At 43.3% G+C, this 20282-nt stretch overlaps 1 protein-coding gene across 1 annotated transcript in view; it reads right to left on the bottom strand.

The window, feature by feature from the left end:
- Nucleotides 1-181: 181 nt before the first annotated feature.
- Nucleotides 182-20282, bottom strand: part of LOC119498040 — a 35525-nt gene continuing 15424 nt past the window's right edge. The window contains exons 39-74 of the mRNA XM_037786505.1: nt 19649-19900; nt 19342-19571; nt 19036-19200; nt 18334-18411; nt 16334-16705; nt 15643-15996; nt 13981-14316; nt 13761-13892; nt 12602-12754; nt 12332-12448; nt 12058-12231; nt 11757-11961; nt 10713-10867; nt 10521-10633; nt 10319-10400; nt 9921-10058; nt 9630-9792; nt 9349-9464; nt 9005-9151; nt 7897-8010; nt 7657-7773; nt 7409-7567; nt 6995-7156; nt 5969-6131; nt 5704-5891; nt 5524-5616; nt 5069-5273; nt 4299-4486; nt 3688-3785; nt 2794-2978; nt 2492-2691; nt 1856-2024; nt 1654-1763; nt 1401-1526; nt 834-960; nt 182-713 (exon numbers count right to left, since the gene is read on the bottom strand). Coding sequence (XP_037642433.1) covers nt 703-713; nt 834-960; nt 1401-1526; nt 1654-1763; nt 1856-2024; nt 2492-2691; nt 2794-2978; nt 3688-3785; nt 4299-4486; nt 5069-5273; nt 5524-5616; nt 5704-5891; nt 5969-6131; nt 6995-7156; nt 7409-7567; nt 7657-7773; nt 7897-8010; nt 9005-9151; nt 9349-9464; nt 9630-9792; nt 9921-10058; nt 10319-10400; nt 10521-10633; nt 10713-10867; nt 11757-11961; nt 12058-12231; nt 12332-12448; nt 12602-12754; nt 13761-13892; nt 13981-14316; nt 15643-15996; nt 16334-16705; nt 18334-18411; nt 19036-19200; nt 19342-19571; nt 19649-19900 — 5897 coding nt within the window. The 3' untranslated portion in view covers nt 182-702. The remainder of the gene's footprint in view (nt 714-833; nt 961-1400; nt 1527-1653; nt 1764-1855; nt 2025-2491; nt 2692-2793; nt 2979-3687; nt 3786-4298; nt 4487-5068; nt 5274-5523; nt 5617-5703; nt 5892-5968; nt 6132-6994; nt 7157-7408; nt 7568-7656; nt 7774-7896; nt 8011-9004; nt 9152-9348; nt 9465-9629; nt 9793-9920; nt 10059-10318; nt 10401-10520; nt 10634-10712; nt 10868-11756; nt 11962-12057; nt 12232-12331; nt 12449-12601; nt 12755-13760; nt 13893-13980; nt 14317-15642; nt 15997-16333; nt 16706-18333; nt 18412-19035; nt 19201-19341; nt 19572-19648; nt 19901-20282) is intronic.

Genomic DNA, 20282 nt, shown 5'->3' with positions numbered 1-20282 from the left:
TAGCCTATAAGATTTCACTTTGTTAGGCGTAATATATATTTTAAATTAGTTCAGACTTTGAATCTCACAAACCGTCGTTTTGGTCACATGAGGTTGACACGGGTTACCATGGTTACACTTCTCCAACCGGCAAGGAGGCTTTCAGGAAGTGACAACGTAAATTACTGCTCAGTGCTTCCGAAAAGATATATACTACTGTTTATTCACACTAAAGTATGTTGACGATAGTACACCTATTGGGTATGTAGTGTGTAGTATGCGATTTCGGATGAAGCCAAACATATATATTTAACATAAGAGCACAAGTTAATAAATGCACTTCAAAAGCATATTTGTTGATCTCTTCATGTTTGTGATGATTAGTTACTGGGCGTGTTTTACCATCAGTCACAAATAGTTTCAGTGTTTCTACTACAGACCACAGAAAATACAACAATGAGGCCTTGTGGTTAATAATACTTGCTATAGTTAGTAAGTTCACATTCACATTACTGGCACAATATTGGCACGTGTAAACAGGACAAAAGTGTACATTACATGAGGTATAATAATGTGTAACTATACAATAGAGTACAAAATTTAATACAAATATAAGTATTGTAGCAAAAACAGTGGTATAAAAGTGTAAATGTGTCAGTTTTAGCAGCTAACAGAGGTCATGTATCACCCTTCATCTTTGCTCTTCCTCAGCTCGTCCTCCCTTCATACTTTCACTAAAACAAAAACAAAAAATGTAAAACATCTGATATATCAAGGCGGTACAGTATCATAGATTATGATTATGATATGAGTCTATCCATGCACGTCTTTGGTTGTATCATGGTGTGACTTACAGCACTGGACAGGGACTTCCAGAGGTATGTAGTTCTGCTGGCAGAGATGAACAAAAGCAGATGCTAATCTACAGGGAGCTCTGGGGGAGCTCAACTCACACACAGACAAGAACCGACCGGGATCCACCTGCATGACGAAAAAAACCACGCTGTAAACATGAAGCTCACAATCGTCAACGCCAATGTCATGTCACGCAGCAGTATAGTCCAACATATTGCTTTTCACCAAATATACATTTGAATTATTTTAGATGAAAATAATGTACTTTTCTTTTACATTATTTCCTTTTGGCCAGACTAAGAAGTTATATTTCTTATTAGACATAGTTTTTGCTTCATCTAACTATGATTGAAGTTCGTAAGTGCAGAAGGAACATATTATTTGTTTTGACAGGTTTCTCATCACGTCCAGCTGATTAATTTCTTATCTAGGCCATGAAATCCATAAGAGAGAAGGAGAGGCCAGGGCTGCCGGTGCCAGAAACATGTTTTCACAGTATCTATTATATACATTTAACTTCGCCAGAAAATTATGAAGCTTGTGTGATGAAGTGTTTAACTACTCACCACTCTGAAACAGGAAGTCAGAGGGGAGTCAGGAGAGGAGAACAGAGATTCACAGCTCACGGAGGTCGTGGCTGCTTTAGGAAAGTGCTCTGTTGCACCTGGTGGTTTGAGACACTCCGGTTTCATCTGTAGAAAAATGATCAAACTGCAGGTGAGAACCGGATACTTTTATGTCGACAAAGCTCCAACAATATGAAGATTTGGGGATTTTCTTCTGCATGTATTCAATCATCACATCTCTCACTTATCCTACCTGCCAACTGTAGAAAAATTCCTCCAAGTTTTCAGCCTGAGAGCCATCAGGCAGAGGAAAATCATTCCCTACTTCATTGTCATTAGTCCCCAACAGACCAGTAGACGTGCCTGTGTAGATTAAAACCATGTTATTACCAATAATGACGATCAGTAATTGTTTATACTCCTAACTCGTGTTGAATCTTTAGTTTTAGTCCTACCATGCAACCATCCATCCAGAGTGAAGCTGCACACCTCAAGCGACAGGTCACATGACACCGATGCTCCATTCTGATTGGACACCTGCACGATGTTTGACCCTCTTCTGACAGACACTCCGTCGTCGCTGTCAAACGTGTGCGATACGGTGTTGTTGCAGTTGGCCTTCACCTGTGACAAAAACATTTTATTTCTATTTTTCCAGACACGTTGAAAGAAGCTGTAGAGTTCAGCTCGAAATCACAACACTTCACTCTCTTAATTCATGTTTTGGGTTTTAAAGAGGACCTATTATGCGTTTGTGCTTTTCCCCTTTCCTTTAGTGTGTTATATACTTTTATGTGCATGTAAAAGGTCTACAAAACCCCAAATCCACGCCAACGGGAGTTACTCTCCTCCACAGAAACGCTGCTCATGAACTGCCTGGAACGCCTTGCTTGAAGTCCCACCTTTTCTTCCGTAACATGGTGATGTCACCAAGTAACACATTTGCATTATACCTGCCTAGCGGCTAGTTTGGCATGTCCTCAAAGTAAAGTGTTTTTTTAACATTAAAGCATGTAAACATGTTGAAGTAGAAACCCAAAATACAAGTATGCACCTGCAAATAAGCATAATAGGTCCTCTTTAACACATACCTGTCCATTGTGCTGAACGTTGACAGTGCTGTTATTCATTCCTATCAGAAGGAAGTCATGCAAGTCTGAACTGCGCAGCAGCGTAAATAAAGGCTCGGCGCTGACGTCCTGAGCGAGGAGCAGTGGACAGGAGCCAGGGAGCTCATACAGGTGGCCATCAAATGTCACCACAAACTGATTTGCCACCAGCAGAGCTTGGTCTTATAGAGAGAAGTAGAAGGAGAAAGAGAGCATTGCAATTCCAGTAAGTCCTCCAGTGAAGTTGCATCATGTGTATATTGCTGAAAAGCTATTAGTCTTACGTGTAAATGGGCTGTCCATGATCTTCCTCTTGAGGCGGTAAAGTTCAGCTGTGGGCCTGATGGAGGCAAGGGCCTGCAGGGGCCTCAGGAGCCACTCCTCCAGAAGGATCTCCACCAGTCCAGCCTCGGACACCCTGGACCAGGGGAGCGGCGGCAGCGGCACCGACGCGACCACCGAACACTCGCTGGAAAAACCAAGAACACTCGATTCAAAATATCTAACTGGAATCATTTTCTTACATATCGTTTGTTCTGACTAAGCAATTTAACAGCAAATGCAGAGCTTTTAAGCTTTGGTTCAAATCAATTTTCAAAAGTTATGGCTCTTTATCGCTTGTTGATATTTGTGCAGTAAGGATTGATTTGGTGATTTGCAGGCAGGTTAAAAGTGGCTTGGTTTTGTAACCTTTGTTTCAAGAGCTTTTCAATGACCAGTTGTTACCTAGACCAATGGGTTTCAAAGTGGGGTCCGGGGAACCCCAGGAGTTCTTGAGGGGGGTTCCCCAGAAAGAAGGGGAATCATTTTATTTCACTATAGTCCCATCCATAAGTAACACAATGACAGAATGTATGACTATTTTGGTCATGGTTTTCATTCATTCATGCATTCATTCATACATATATACATACTGTATATACACATAATAAATTAATCAATGAATCAAATGGGGGTCTATGGTCTAATTTGTGTCAGTTTAGGGGTCCTTGATGTGAAAATGTTTGGGAACCACTGACCTAGACATCTTTTGACCTTGGTTCTTAGTGGGTGGGATTGGCATACTATCATCACATAATGAAGGATATGTCCCTCCTCTGACCTCTTTTATTTTTAGTTTTAGGAAAAGAGGTTCACAGAGAGCGTTTCTTCATGTATGTCTCAGACATGTGCAGTACCTGGGGGAGAATTTGTAGACAGACGCCAGTCGCTTCCTGACTCCAGACAGAGCCATGGCCAGCCTGGTCTCCACCCAGTGGTAGGTATGCTGCCCTGCCTGGATCACACACACAACACCAACCATTACTACACATTAATGAGTGAGTTTGCGTGTATATTAGTATGCTGCTTTTGAGTCTTTATCTGAGATTTGTCTTGTGTGACTGTTACCTCAACTGTACTGGATTTAGCCTCTCCGTCTGCTCTGCATTACCAAATGCAGACTTTCGCTTTTATTTCAGCATGTTGGTCATGATAACATTTTACAAGTTTATCATCAAATTTTATATTTTACTGACTAATTACTATATAACATGAGTGGAGCTGAACACAGAAGAGAATGATCAGAAACACAGAATCCCAGTTTCTAGCATATCCAGGTTCATCAAAACCAGGATAAGAGCTCATCCAAGTTTTTGAAACCGGGATATTTACATGCAGAAAATAATAAAGGAGATACTTAAAAAACCATCACAACTGGGATACTAGATACAGAATTCACACACTGTTAAGATATCTACAAAATGCTTTAAATTAGCCAAAAAAGGGCACCAGCATGCAGCTTTCTCACCACATCCAGGGCGACGCCGAGCGTGGCGACGCCAGCCTGAGCCAGCGAACTCAGCTGAGGGTTCCCCAACAACACAGGTAGGACCACCACCAGCCCGTCAGTCCACAACGACACAGCCTCCCTCCACAACGCCTCCACCCTCTGGCCCTTCACATCCTGGTACACACCTGCGAGAGTGGCCAGGGGCCCTGAGGACGCAGCACAACACTTTGTCACACTTTATGCATTAGAGCTGCAGTCTGTAACTTTGAGCAAATATGATCAAAAAGTTATTTTTATAAAACTTTATCACTATATACTGACAGTGATAATCTGTGAAAAAAATCATTAGTCTTGCACTTGCTCAAAGTTACTGACTGCAGCTTTAAGGTGGCTTTTTTAATGAGAGCAACAGCAGATAAACACTTTTCTCACAGGAAGTGTAGGGGTCAAAGTCACACAAAAATGATGTGATTGTGTAAGAGAAAAAAAATAACGATGTGGGACAGAAGCTTTTCATGCGTCAGATAATGACATAAGAAGGAAGAGAAGATCAGTTGTGATTCAGAGTTTCTTAGAAAGAAATTAGATTTCTGCCTGTGAGGAAAGGCAGGGACCGACAAGACATCAGGGGAGGGTGTTATCTCCTCTATCTGCTCTCCCAATCTTTCTGGCTCTACAATTTTTTCTTTCATGGACACAAAATGCATGACCGCTTTGAGACTTTTGATTGCTTAGCCAGTCAAGGCAGTAGCTGACATGACTCATTAGCATCATCTCCCTGGACTCACTCCTCAGTTCCTGTTGTCCCAGCAGAGAGGCGTGCTGCAGCAGGCTGAGGAAGCGAGGCAGGCTGTCAATCACCACGCGATGTGGGGGGCTGCTCCTCCACAGAGACAACAAACCCCCGTTTCTGTGCTCCAGCAGAGCCTCCGCTCGCTGGGAAACATGAAGGGGCACAGCGCTCAGCTCCTGGAGCAGCTCACTGTCCCTGGACTGCAGAGAAAGATGTGAGGAGAAGCCACGTTAAAAATAAAACCGCACTTTTAAGACTTAAAGTTAGATTCTGAGTCTAAAACACAAATTGAAAATAAATAATAAATAAATAAATAAATAAATAAGTAAATAAAATTAGTACTAATAATGATAATAAATCCCTCCCCCCCCCCCCCCAAAAAAAAACAACAACAACTAATGTTACCACATGCATTTGTTTCCGTTAAGCATCCTGCAGTATTTTGGTTACCTGCCGCCTGAATTCACTGAGGAGATGCTGTAATGTCTTGATTCTTTCCAGCAGCTTGTTCTGTATCTGAGAGCTCAGGTATTGAATCCGTGCCTGTGAAAATAACAACATTCAGTATTTCAAAGTGCCATGCTGTGCTGTAATAACAAATGTAGTGTTTTTGTGCAGTTTTGGTGATACCTCCACTGCAGTCAGACTTTCCAAACAGCCACTAGCTCTCAGCGTCAGCCTGTGATTGGCTGATCCCACAGACACGCTGCCCAGAGTTTCAGGTTCGCTGCCGCCGTCTCTTTTCCGCACATCCAGCATCAAACTGTGATTTGTTCCCACACATGCCGCTACGGTGACGTCCTCGTTCAGACCTGGACCTGGACAGATTGAATTCTTCATAATCATAGTTTTAATATTTTAAATATTATTGCAGAGATGATTGTGTGTTTGTTACCGTTCATGTAACCTGCTGTGGTCTGAAGACATCGTCCCTCTGCCGTCCCGTTCAGCCAGATCGTCTCTCTGCGGTCCAGTCTGGCCTGCACCTGGAGACCAGACCCCCGGGGCCAAGACAGGGCACTGCCCCCCACCTCCACACTCCAATTACCAATCCGAGACTGTGAAGTAGACACGCACATAGGGGGGGGGGGTTATGTGTCAGACTATTTCTTGGCTGGGAGCCTTACCTTCTTTGAGTATTGGCATCACCGTGAGGTTGCCAGGCAACCAGCCTGAGACGGCTGGTTGCCTGGCCGCCTGATCCAAGATATAGTCCTGCACATAACCTCCCATAAAACCACAACTGGATGTTTTTACATTTTACACACTACAAATGTTCGTACACATAAAACAAACGAAATACAACGTGTTAATAAATGAGCTTTAGAGGACAGAGCCAAACCCTTGGCCGTACCTAATTCTAATGTTAAACTAGCATCTATAAAATATCACCATAATCAGTTGCTGATAATTCAAACGATTGATTATGGTGATATTTTATCTATGCGTGCAAGTTCGTCTTAGATTCAGTGTATCATGCTGCGTTACGATTTCTCTCATCACAGCTTGCTTGTTTCTTTTATGTGAAATTTCTTATGTTGTTTGTTTTAACCGTTTTTGGTATTTTGTTCTAAGTCTGTTGTTTGTGAAACTTTTTATGCCGCCCGTCTTGGCCAGGTCTCCCTCGTAAAAGAGATGCTGAATCTCAATGGGAAATCTTATAGTAAAATAAAGGTTAGATAAAAACTGATTGGTCCTCACAAAGACAGAAATAGAAAAGCACACAGAGTTACAGCGCTAACAGCCACTCTGTACAGAGTGCTATTTAATCCAAATCTAATAATTCCTTATCACAATAAAGTCCTCGCAGCAATGTAATAAAACCATCAAACCCAATAATAGAAAAGTGGCTTGACTCTGTTTAACTAAAGTTCTTAACTGAGACACATTGTTGTTAATTAACCCCCAGAGGGTCGTTCACCTCAGAGAACAGAGACACGTTGGAGCCCTGAGCGGTCGAGGAGTTGGTCAAGGCCAAGGTGAGGCTGCAGTGGTGGGGCCGTCCGGTCACCGAGAGGCGAGACTGTGTGTAGAACAGCTCCTCTCCTGAGTTCACTCTGTGGGATCCAGACCACGACAATGTCTGAGAGACACACAGAGAGAATAAACAGCAGCTCAAGAAATGAAATAAGCACATCTGAAAACTTATGGTGGAAAATACTCTTCCCCAGGGACGCGTTTATCAGAGGACAACCACACACAGAAAAACCATTAATCACTCATAGCAGCACAGCAGCTACAATCTCTACATGATTTTGGCATAGACCCCAAACTATAAATCACTGCGTGAGAAGAAAAGCAGTCAGAGACAAAGGATGCAGATGTGTGTACTCACAGGCTGTGGTGGGCAGAGGCCCAGCAGCACTGTGTGCTCCAGGCGATCCCTGAGGTTGGTCTGGATCTTAGCCAGGAGTGTGTGTGATGGACAGGGCGCAGGAGACACTTTGTCCAGGCCAACGTTCACCTGGAGGCTGTGCATTCCCCGCGGACCCCTCTAGAAACAACACAGCAACACAGCAACACAAACCATCAGCCATCTGAGAAATTCGTCGTAGGAATTAAACGTTTTAGCTGTCAGAGCACCTGGTACTTCATGCCCTGCTTGACGCTCCTGTTGTCCCATCGTAGCTCTGCATTCTGGGAATACGAGTTTCCCTCCTGACCCACTGACACACAACCTTTGACAGAAGACACTGACATCTACACAAACACACACACACAGACACACAAAGAGAGAGACATAGAGATATAAAGTAATTAGGCAATCAATAAGGAGGTTATTGTACACAACATCCATGAGGAGTTTTGAACTTGTCCACCAACCTGTTGTGTTGAGAACAGAGCACACGCCTGCCCCCTGCTGGAGTTATTCTGCCACTGTTTGTTCAGGCTGACGGAGATATTGACAGGGACTGCGCTGTCCCATGACAGATGGGTCTGCATACACAATAATGAATGAATGAATAAATAAATAAATGAAAAAATAAAATATACAACAAAACTCAGAATTTTTCACTTTTTGTACTGAAATTGCACATTACACTAGGCAAAATTATCAGAATTATAAATAGAGAAAAAAAGCTCTGCCTGGCTACACCGATCCCCTTAATATTAATTAATTAATTTACTCATTTTTATTATTATTATTATCATTATTATTTAATTTTTTATAATTCTATTTATTTATTTTAATATTATTGCTATTTCTTTGACCTTTTTATTGCTATGATTATTATTATCATTATTATTATTATTATTATTATTATTAATAATGTAGTTATTGAACTTACTTATCAACATTATTATGTTTACCAATTTATTTATTAATTTTTCTTCTTATTTATTTATTAATCTCTTCCCCTCAGACGTACCTGCACATGCCTCTGGTCACAGTTATTCACATGGATGAATGTATGAATACATACATACACACAAACACTTTAAATACTCCCACTAACTAACAAAAACTACCAAAAATCTGTACCATATTCACATCATAACACCTGTTTCATACGTCTTATATTTGTGTCTGTATATTTCATTTTACACCTGTTTTTACTACAGTATGTCACTCTGACAAAATTATTATAAATAATGTAGTTTAGTTTAAGTAAACAGCAGTATGCACGGTGTCCAATACAGTAGACATAAAGTATGTTAAAAAAAAAAAGAAAACTATAAAAAATAATAATAATTATATTTGGGTAAAGAAATGGTGATTTGGTGATTTATGCATGAAAAGGTTTTAATATTAGAACCTGGTGAGAAACAGTGACCTGCTCCATTTGAGCTCATAGAAACAGAGGTGAAGAGGACTGTTTCAAATGCCAAATGAGTCAAATTGACACTCATTTCTCGGTTATATGACTAGCTGAGATAATATATTTTATTTTATAGTGTAAAATGAAGAGGTAAGCGTGTGACGGCCTACTTGGTGGCTGCTGCGTCGTTCCCTCTGTGAGCTGTGTGACAGCGTGTGAAGGGACATCTCGCTGAGAGTGGAGGAGAACGGCTGCTTCAGCTCCAGTTTGGTCTCGTTCGTCTCCTCCGATCGACTCCACGAGCTCAGAGCTCTGACCTTGAGATAAACAAACCACCAGTTTGTGACCGCAGAAAGCCAAAGAGAATTTTTCATTTTTCATCAAAATGTACATTACATTTTCACCGTTGAATACGACAATTTCTGAGTGGACAAAAAAAAGGAAAAACAAAAAGATTTATTTGAATGAAGCCCTTCACATTTTCCATATCATGTCACACGTTGTACAGTCTGACCTGCTCCAGTCGGCCGTGCCTCGTCCAGCCCAGTAAGACACTGTCCAGTCGGCCACGTAGGGAACGCTCCAGAGTCACCTCCAAACTAGTCCAACGGGGGATGCAGTTGACCTGAACTGAAGTCAAGAACAAGAGAAAGACATCAACAATAGGTCGTATAGGTGGTCACTCATCAATAGCTGCATCTTGAGCCCTGATGTCTGTTAGATGTGATGGAAGTGGAAACACGTTGTCCCTATGATGGTTGTAACGTTCTGCAGAGCTGGTCTGCAACAGTTTACCCTTCAGGGTCTGGTTCCCTATCTCCAGTGCTGGAGGTGCAGAGTAGAGACCAGTTAAGATGAACTCTTGGCTGCCCCACACAGCTCCGTGTTGGACTTGGTAGCTCCAGTTCCTGGCCTCATACACCGTCCTCACAGTGACAGACCTGGGCAGCGGCTTCAACTGCAGAAGAAAGAGTATCACCGAAACATTTAGGATGCGAGTGCGTCATGATGTTCACAGTGTGGAAAGACAAAAATGTCTGTAACAGATTGATCATACAGTATATACTATTCATAGTAAAGAGATACCTGTGGGTATGAGTGTTTGAGCTCTACAGCCTGTCTGTATCCACTCTCTATAGCGGCCAGTTCCCCCAGAGCCCACAGCCTCCTCCTGCCTGACAACACTTCCACCAAACCTGCCACACTGGACTGAGACTGGTTCAGCTGGAGAGAGAGGGAACAGATAGGTCATGTCCATAAAACACTCTTAATTACTAATACATGTCACATCCTGTCATAATTACTACGGTTGCTAGAAGTCACTGTTGTGTTCTTTTATACCTTCTTTTGGTGATCTACCATTTGAATAGATGATAAAAACAGTCAAACTAGTGGGTGTAGTATTGACACACATTTATGGGCCATTTAGCGACTGATATATTTAATAGCCTGACAACAAGAGCGCCTTTAGAATAAGAACCCACCTGAGAGCGGACATTGAGCTGAGCAGGCAGGTAAACCGACATCCTGGGAATGTTGTGGACCACCTTCACCATCAGGTCCTTGCTGGACAAAAGAACTTCTGTCACTTAAAGCAAGTGTGTGTGTGTGCATGTGTTTGATTGACAGGAGATTTTCTTTTCTTTTCTCTTCAACGTGGTTTCTGTATATGTGTGTTAACAGTACCTATGAGGCAGGTGGTGTCCCTGGATGATGAGAGCCAGCGAGGAGCTGTGTTCAGGGTTCACAGCCACGGAGCACCTCAGCTGGGACTCAGTAAGTCGTCCCCAGGCCTCCACCTACATCGACAGTCACAGAATGATGGGGTTAGCACAGAGGAGCAAAGTTATGGAAATTTTTAGTGTATGTTACCCTCACCTGTAAGGCAGGGCTACTTTGTCCCTGTACGGTGTGTTTTAGTGTGACTCTGGCCTCCTTGGACCCTCCGTGGGCCCCCCAGCCTCCTACGTCCCCCGCTGCTCGGACTCTCCAGTCGTGGCAGTGGATGTCTACTGAGGCGCTCCGCAGAGGACCTGCAGAGAGGATCAGTGCTGTTGTTAAAGGTAAAAGCCCCTCATACCCATCATGAGAATATAAATAGTTTGTAATATTTTTTTTTGTATTTGCAAAGACAAACTGAGAGCTGTCTGCATTTTTTTTAAAATGAATGACTTTTGCTTTGTGATATGGAAATCAAGCTTTAAAAAACACATAAAGTCAAATGGTGACCTCAGGTGGTCAGTTTTTGATACTGCAGTTGGACGGTAGGATTCAAGGCAAAACCTCATGATGACATGATGAGAGGGGAAACTATAGACTTGTAATTAATTAGTTAAATTAATTTGGTCAATATGAATAAAAAGAATGAAATCTCTTTCCTCTTCACTCTCAAAAAAGGTACTGAGAAACAACTACAGCCGCATTTAGACTTCCCAAACTTCATGAAACAATATCAAAGAGGACCTTTGTGCTTTTTCTCTTTCCTTTAGTGTGTTATATAGTTTTTTTGTGCCTGTAAAAGGTCTGCAAAGCCCAAAGTCCACGCCAAAGGGAGTTACTCTTCCCCACAGAAACACTGGTCTTGAACTGCCTCAAACGCCTTGCTTCAAGTCTCGCCTTTTCTTCTGTAACACGGTGATGTCACCAAGTACCACAGTTGCATAATACCTGCCTAGCGGCTAGTTTGGCACGACCTCAAACAAAACTAGTTAGAGCGGAGCTGGAGCGGAGTCTGAAGAGTTTGGTTCAGCTGACCAATCAATCAAAGCAGACTGCAACACAGCCGGTATGAGAAAAGTAAAGCGTTTTTGGACCATTAAAGCGTGTAAACATGTTCTAATAGAAACCTAAAATACAAGTATGCACCTGAAAATGAGCATAATAGGTCCTCTTTAAAACACGAAGCTGTTAATGTAATCTGACCTTTGAACTGAGCAGTCAGTGTAGCGTCCATACTGTGCTGTGTCCATGTTTGATTAGAAGCTGGTGGAGAGTAGGAGAGCAGCAGGGCCAGACGCCCGTCGGCCACGCTGATGTTCAAGCCGGAGGCGAGCAGCTTGTGTCCGTCCATGGTGAGCCGAGCCCTGGACTGAAGCTGAGAAAAGACTCCCTGAATGGAACATAAGCCCTCGGAGAAGAAAATCACAAGAGAGGTGTTTGTATTTTTTTCAACCACTCCTATCAATACCAGTTCAATAAACCAATAAAATGTAAAGAACATTACCTCTATATTAAGAGGCAGTCCTCTGTCCTGTAGCCACGACCAGCTGTGCCACACGGTTCCTCTCATCTCTTTGGTCATCGGGAGACATTTCATCTTCAGTCTCACTCCGGCCTGCTGACCTCCAAACTGGGACTGTAACGTCAAGGCCTTCCCCTCAGCAGAGCCGAGCTCCACCTGCACACACAGTCACTGTGATATCAACCACCTGAGAGACTGTACACCTTCGTCCAGCGAGCTGTTTTAACTGTCAGTTCTTGATGGTTGAGTTTCTAACCTGGATGCTGTTGTTAGCAGGGATTCCCAGTTTCTTCAGATAGTTCACCGTGTGTCTAAAATGACTCTTCACTCTGACCGTTTCAGGCATCTTTGAAACTGTCATCTCTTGGGTTACCTGTAAAAACATTCAGTGAGTATAAGGTTGGTGTGGTTATAAATGGATATGCAGTATATCATTATAGACTTCAGGCTTGTGTGACTTGAAAGAGCATTTCATCCCAACATCACGAGAAACGGTGTCATGGAGTGCTAACGCTGCCTCCTATACCTTTTGTCTTCCTGCGCTGCTGTGTAGTAGGTAATAGTACGAGCCATTGCCATGACTCCCACAATTCATAGTCACTGCAGCGTTAACAGGGAGACCAAGCTTCTTCAACAGGGGCACAGAGTGGTTTAGACTGAGCGATGCTCCATTTTGATCCTGAGAAAACAATTAAGATACACAGCATCACATCCTTTGTCTTCGAAAATAGATAAATTAAGGCAACATCTTTGTATCACAAGTGAAATGTGAATTTCATTGGATTTTAAGCGGAGACACCCCAGGCAAAAACATTGTTTATCATGCACTGGTCAATTTGGAGATTTTGGGTTTGCTTCCATAACATGCCTTCTTTCAGACTACCGGAAAGAAAACATCCAAAATACACATTCAGGTGCTTATTTTACTACTTTGTCTATCTGCGTCTGTAGATTTCTCCTAACTTCACCAACAATTAGCATTAGATAATGTCTCATTTGCACATTTAAACATAACATTTCAGAAAACTTGTAATGCAAAAAAATACTAGTGTTTTGCAAAATGTATGGAATTTTATAGTACATATCTTTAAAGGCCGTTTTCTCTATATTAGTTATGTATCATACTTTGAGCCAGAAATCTCCACTTCAGTAGCACTTATATACACCAAACTTTCCAGTTTCATTCCTATCTACATTCTTAAGGTTTTTATGGAGGGGTTTGTTCATATATAATTCATAGCCTGATTTATAGAACGTTTTATTCCTAAAAACATGGATTTTTTTATGGCTGTTAACAGTTCTTTGTCATTCATGAAGTGATAAAAAAGAGATATCTACAATTTCCTCTGTAAAAACCTTTGACTGTAATGTTGTTGACAAAATGAAACAAGCATTTTGAACCTGGCTCTATCCAATGTTCAGATTTCTGTTCTGGAAATGAATGCAAATTATCACATATTTCATAAGATAATGCCTCATTTGCAAATTTAAACATAACATTTTAGAGAACTTTTAATACAAAAAATAATTGTCTTAATGTAAGTAATCAACTTGGGAAGTTTCATGGTTATATCTATTAGTTACACATTTTACCTAATTCACCTGGGGTTTTCCCCTTAAAGGCAAATAATCAACTCTTTTTTTTTTTATGTAACAAATGTAAAATCATAAATGTATTTCCACACCTTAGTTTTCTTAAGAGCCACTGAAGCCTGTAACTCTGTATCATCCATCACCATGGAGACCTGAGACTCTGCACGAGTCGAGAAAACAACCAACGACGCAGAGGACTGCATCCTGTCCGGACTGCCCCACTCCTACAAAACATGATCACATAGTGATGTAACTAGTGAAGTTATTATAGGTTCAGTCAGACAATCATGTGGTAGTCTATGTTCACTCTACCTGAATCACTGTGCAGTTGTTGTGATACACCAGCGACCCCTGCAGGCCCGGCTGTGACGTCACAGCTCCGCTGGCTCCTACAGCACACTCCCCCACCTGAATGAGGGCTTCGGTGTCGTATCGTTGTTTCCCGGTCCTGCAGGTGACCCTCAGTCTGCCGTGCTCCGGTAAACCTCTGAGAGAAGGGAGGTTGTGACTGAGCTCGCCCTCCACGCTCAGCTCCGGCCAGGCCCTTGCATTCAGCCTCAGGGAACCCCTCTTGCCCTCCAGCTCGGTGTCCACCGTCGCCGTCCAGATACCCCGAGGGTCCTGCCACACCGAGCCATTAAAATGAGCCTAGAAAAGACAGAACAGCACATAAATAAATAACACGGATACTGACTGAAGAGGCCTAACTCTTCCACAAAATATCTCCAAGGGGTGAAACTTTTACCTTTAATAGACCATTTGGACTTTGCAGGAAAATCTCAGGTGTAACTTATAAGACTAACGAGTGTCCCAGTCTTAATTACGGTATTAATTACACCTGTGTGTTTCCTGACATGTCTACATATCTGCAGTGATAAAAGTCGATGCTACGTTCCGAAACATTTTTTCTTTTTACTTTTAGTACATACTGTTGCATGCAGTATGCACACAATTGGGACACTTCGTCATAACGTTGTGCCTTGAACATTGACCCTCTTGCTCATATATGTGCTGTGCTTGTGTGTGATTGTGAGTCAGAATAGCCAGAAAGGCATGCTGGCTTGCATACTGCAAAAATGCGACTGGATGTAGTAGGATATCCTGGTATTTTTGGCATACAGCATTTAACATACTATGTATTTTGACTTTTTTTTTTCTGGCATTCTAAATAGTATGTTAGTATGAGTACTGGGATGCACAGCTACTGTAGTGTCTAGCTTAGCCAATCAATAATGTTTGTAAGAGTAGGTTGATTTCATTCAGACCATTAACTGTTTAATGAAAATGCCCTCATCAAGTCAACCCGTTTGACCGGCACACACTACAAAATTCCCAAATTGTTAATGGGATGGACATACAGGCAGTTTAATACAACTTTTAAAGGGGCCATATGTAAGAATCAGAAATTGCTTGTTAACAGTGACACCTGTGGTCGTTACGTCAACGTTGGTCAGCGTCCTGTTGCTCGCGCTTGTGCGCGCACTACGTAGACGCAAGCGAGCATCGGTCAAAACAGTGAGGCGACACACACAAGGCTGAACGTGATTGACATCTAAAACCACAATATCACTCTATATTTCCCATGCTTGGCAGTAATGTTAGCTTATCTGTCCAATAAGAATTTTGCCAGCTCTGGGTCCGTTTTGATACCCAAAACCAAACGAAGGTCCCTCTGTGAATCGACACTGTTAATCCTGTAGCGCAGCCTAAGAGAGTAAAGGCTCTCGCGAGCATGCATTAAGTCACATCTGTTGGATTTTCCCAGAAAAAACGTCCCGCATTCTTCACATCATAAGCAGTCTAAAGGCTGATAGAGAAAACCCAGAAAGTCCCTTAAGGTCTCATTTTTTAGGTTAGGTTACAACCTGTTCACACATTGGCAATTAAAAACAATTTAAAAATGTGTAAAAACTTACATACAGTCCCTTTAACTATGTCAAAGCTGCAGTAGTCATCCACAAAAACCTAGAGTACCTGTAACATCGGGCACTCTGACTCCAGAGCCCAGAGCCACCGTGTCCTTCCTTTGGCCTCTACGACTCCATTGGCTCTAATGTGACACGCCCCAGCCTTAATGAGCAGGGCCCCGGCCTGCTCGGGGCCTCCAGGAGCGGTGGCCTCTACGGTGACTATCTGGGGCACACCTTGGCTCCTCAGCCCAAGGAAGGAGTGTGTGAGGGTCCCGGAGAGACGTGGAGGCCTGCAGGACTGACTCAGCTCCAGGGAGAGGTCCTGGCTGTCCGCCCTCAGAGAGGAGGTCATGGTAAGCCGGCAGGGGGCGACTGACAGGAGGCCCTGGAGAGCCAGGGACGCTGGGAGGACCGTTCCCTGTGGCACACGGACATACGAGGAGGATGTTAATCTCCACAGTGGCAGCAAGTCAAACAGGGGTAGTCTAGCAGCTGTATCATCTGTTCTGTTGTTCTGGTCTGCTGCTGTAAGAAATGAGCTGTAGCTTGACCTTCTAATGAGGTGGAAACTGTATTTCAAAGGAAACTGTGTTAACATGGACAGGCGTGAATCATGTAGGAAATACCAGCTCTTCTGACTGGGATGAAAGAAATGACAATGTATTGCCACAGTTAGAGGTAACAGTAATATTTACAACTTAAACATATTCAGGTTTCTACAAGCAGTATCACACAGAACTGACTGATTGTCTGACCTGTAGAGCAGGACAGTAGTTGGTCACATTTACAGCGTAGGAAGACTGCTCCTCCTCCGTCTGCGAAGCCTCGGTTTTCCCCAAATTACCCCTAAAATAACAACGTCCCAGCTCCAGGCCGACCTCCACGCCAGGCAGATGTGCAGTTGAAACATTGAGGATCAACGCTCCTTGGGCAGGGAATCCCAGCATCTGTATGGCCTCTATAGAGTGCTGTACAGATGCTTTCAGACTGAGGTGGGGGTAACAAGTTAAATGCAGGCTAAGGTTGCCTTTCTGTTCCCCCTCGGTCTGGAGGATGGTGCTGAGATGAGTGGAGCAGCCAGAACGGGTGATGGAGATGTTGGCTGAAGTCTGCGACGGCAGTAGAGTCTATAGAGGAAAAATTAAAAAAGGAAAGATTAGAACCAGGGCTATTATTCACTCTCTCACAACAGATACTCTCTATATAAAGTTTATAGCTGCAACTAACGATATACAGGTATATATCTTTTTAACATTAATGAATCATCTAAACATCTATTTAACATAAATAAACTGAAATACACAAACAAGGCCATTGCTGAAAGGATTCTCTGCATTACATTTTACATGAAGTGCAAAAGGGGTTTAATATTGTTGAGTTATTACAATTTATCTTACAGGGAACATGAACGTTGGTCGCAAAATTCTTGGTAATCCATCTAATGGTTGTTGAATTGTTTCAGTCTGGACCAAAGTGGTGGACATACTGACAAACACGGACATTTCCATCTCTAAAGCCATAAGGGTAGCTAAAATCCATTAAGAGATTAACGTTCATTTCAACCATGGTCTTGTTGGTACTTTTTTTCCACACAGTAAGGGTGTTATCAATGCAACTTGTACTGTAATGGAAAGACAAGAGTCATCTCCAAGGTGAAGATGTTTCTTTTGCTTTCCTTCTGCTGGGAAACAAGTTTCCTCACACGCCTTCTTGTTTCCTCTCTAACCTTCAGTATGACACATCGCTGGTGAACAAAAAAATCCCAGCTGGTCCCCCCGTCCTCTCCTCCCCTGTGTTGATTTGCCAGGAGAAGCACGGAGCACGCGTCACTTTCCACCTCCAGCTCAGCTTGACTAGCCGTGGTCGACATGCTAACAGTGAACTCCCCCGGTACACCGGTGGTGGCCAGGTTCTGCTGAAGCATGACCCTCAAGGAGGCGGAGGGCTCCCAGGCAGCGGTCAGGTCGATCAGAGCGGAGCAGGTGTTGAAAGAGACCTGAGCACTTCCAGAGAGGGAGGTGTCGCCGAGCTCACCTGACCCTTGGAGGTCTACTCTGTTTGGGATGATGGAGGCAAGAGAGGCCCAGTGATGCTGGAGAGTCCAGTGTGCTTCAGCCTTTTGGTCCTTCAGCAGCACAGATAAGAGGCACTGACAGGAGTCCTGCTCATTTTCTAAACCCAAAGAACATTTGAGTCCATCTTTCCCTGCTTGTCCATGTACTGTTAAAGAGGTTTTATGTGTCACATCCCCCTCAGCTCTCCTAACCTGCACCCACGCCAGCCTCCCCACCCCTTTACACCAGACAGACAGCACCAGACTTGAGGTGATTGAGTCCCATGCTACACTGACATCGGCCCAGATGTGACACCAGCTTTCCAATCTCATCCGACCTGTCACCTCTGCCTTGTGTGCAATGCTGCGGGTGCCCATCTCAAGCAGGCCATGCCAGCCATACAGCCCAGGCCTCTCCAACCTCAGTCCCACATTCAAATCCATTCTCCAAGGGGCAGCCACCAACCCGACCCCCAGGGCCCACCTCTGAGGCCCAGGCCGGAGCAGCAGCCTGAGGCTAGATTTAGCGGGCATGCCCAGATACATCAACAGTGGCACGGAGGAATGAGTGAGGTTAGCTCTGAGCTCCTTCTGGCCGTTGGAACTGTGACAGCCTTTAGCTTGAGCGCTGAGGCTAAAGTGAGCGAGCGACAGGCCATAGCAGAGCCTGCTGTGTGGTCTATAGGAGCGAAACACTCGTACCTCCACAGGGCGACCCGCCACATTTCCATAGCACTGGGCCGAGAGTCGGTCTGCGGTGGCGTCCCCTGTGCAGTTCATCTGTGAAAACAAAACCCCCTGTTGGCAAAGTTTGTTTTTCAAAGAAGAAACTGAAGGAGGAGATTGAAGAAATTCTGAGGAATTACTGAACTTTAGACCGGCCGTCCACATCAAATTTTGTGGTGCACCAATATGCTAATCTGAGCCCTTATTATGAAACAACATGTGTTTAATGTTGAAAAGTAATTTGTTTTATTCTTAGTGGTTCATTTGATACTACTGATCATGGTGGGCGGTTGGACATGCTGGAATAATAACTTCTTTATATTATGTGAAACATGATAATAATCTTTCTTCAGTCAGATGAGAAGATTGATACCACTCTCAGGTGTCCCTCATGAATCAATCTTTGGGCCCTCTTTATTCAAATTATATATTCCTCCATTTCGAGGCAAAAAAAGCAATATTTTTTTAATCATGGTGATACTGGTGACACAGAGCTTTACAGATCTTCTCACCAGAGATGTCGGGTCTATGGATTAACAGATAACTCTATGCACTAAAGACCTAAACACAATTCTCCACAACTACATAAAGGAGATGAAAATAGACAGCATCAAAGTTTTCATTTTCAGTCACAGGCAGAAACAGAACAGAACATGTGTAAATGATGTAAATTTGTACCTGTAAAGAGGTGGGTATAACTCCCTGGAACAGCTTCATCTGTTGCCATAGAGACACTACCAATATAGCCGCGCTGTTTTTCGATCCAACGTTAAAAAGGATGTCAACCATTCTCTCGTCTTCCGTGTGAAGGACTAAGCCTGTGTCCAGACCGTCTGTTTCTAACTAACAGTGGGAAGAAAAACATAAAAATACAGGAAAGACAAGTATGCATAAGCACATATTCTGAGAAAGATTGATGCATCTAAGAATGTTAATAAAATATTGAACTTGCTAGGGATAGAAAAACAGAAGATAGTCTTGCACCTGGTAATGTGCTTTGGCTTGTATGGAGCTTGATACGCCTCTTTTCAGCAGGGCTTTGACTTGATGCTGCAGCCTGGAGAAGTACTCCCATCGTGGGACAACCTGGTCCGTCTTGCCTCCATTAAACTCAGCTGTTAGATGTTCTGGTCCAGCCTGCAGCTCTGCGAGGACTGACAGTCGACCGCCATCCTGGGCCCACCTCACCTGGGCATTACTGCTGGCGGGTACACCTGTATCCAGAAGACAAAGACACTGAGACACCAGGAGAGATTATAAAACATAAAATATGTATGAAGTAATGATTTACCTGTGGCACTGAGCAGGTGGAAGGAGTGAGATAGTCTAGTGTAGACCTCACCCGTCCCTCCATCCCCAAGTCGGCGGCTCGCATTCACACACAAATGCTCCACCCCTAACCGAACGCACAGCCAATCACAGGACACGAGAAGTTTCTTTCCCATCATGCCCTCTTCGTCTTCTCTGTCCGAAGAATCACGATCCTCCTGATGTCTCAGCTCCACGCTGTACAAGGTCTCCATCACTCTGACTCTCAGCTGTCCTACAATTATGTTAAAATGATTCCCAGTATTCAGGAAGTTTTTCAGGTCAAGACAACGTCCAAACAAAATGACATGGCATCATGTGATATTAAAGAGGACCTATTATGCTTTTGTGCTTTCTCACTTTCCTTTAGTGTTTTATATAATTTAGTTTTTTTCGGATGTAAAAGGTCTGCAAAGTTACAAAGCCCAAAGTTACTCTCCCCCACAGAAACACTGCTCCTGAACTGCCTGAAAAGCCTTGCTTGAAGTCCCGCCTTTTCTTCCGTAACGTGGTGATGTCACCAAGTAACACATTTGCATAATACCTGCCTAGCAGCTAGTTTGGCACACCCTCAAACAAAGCAATTTAGAGCGGAGCTGGATCGGAGTAAAGAGAGA

This window comes from Sebastes umbrosus, chromosome 12, assembly GCF_015220745.1.
Source record: "Sebastes umbrosus isolate fSebUmb1 chromosome 12, fSebUmb1.pri, whole genome shotgun sequence".
Taxonomy (NCBI): Eukaryota; Metazoa; Chordata; class Actinopteri; order Perciformes; family Sebastidae; genus Sebastes; species Sebastes umbrosus.
Note: the sequence above shows the minus strand (reverse complement) of the source record. Positions and strands in the feature narration are given on the sequence as shown.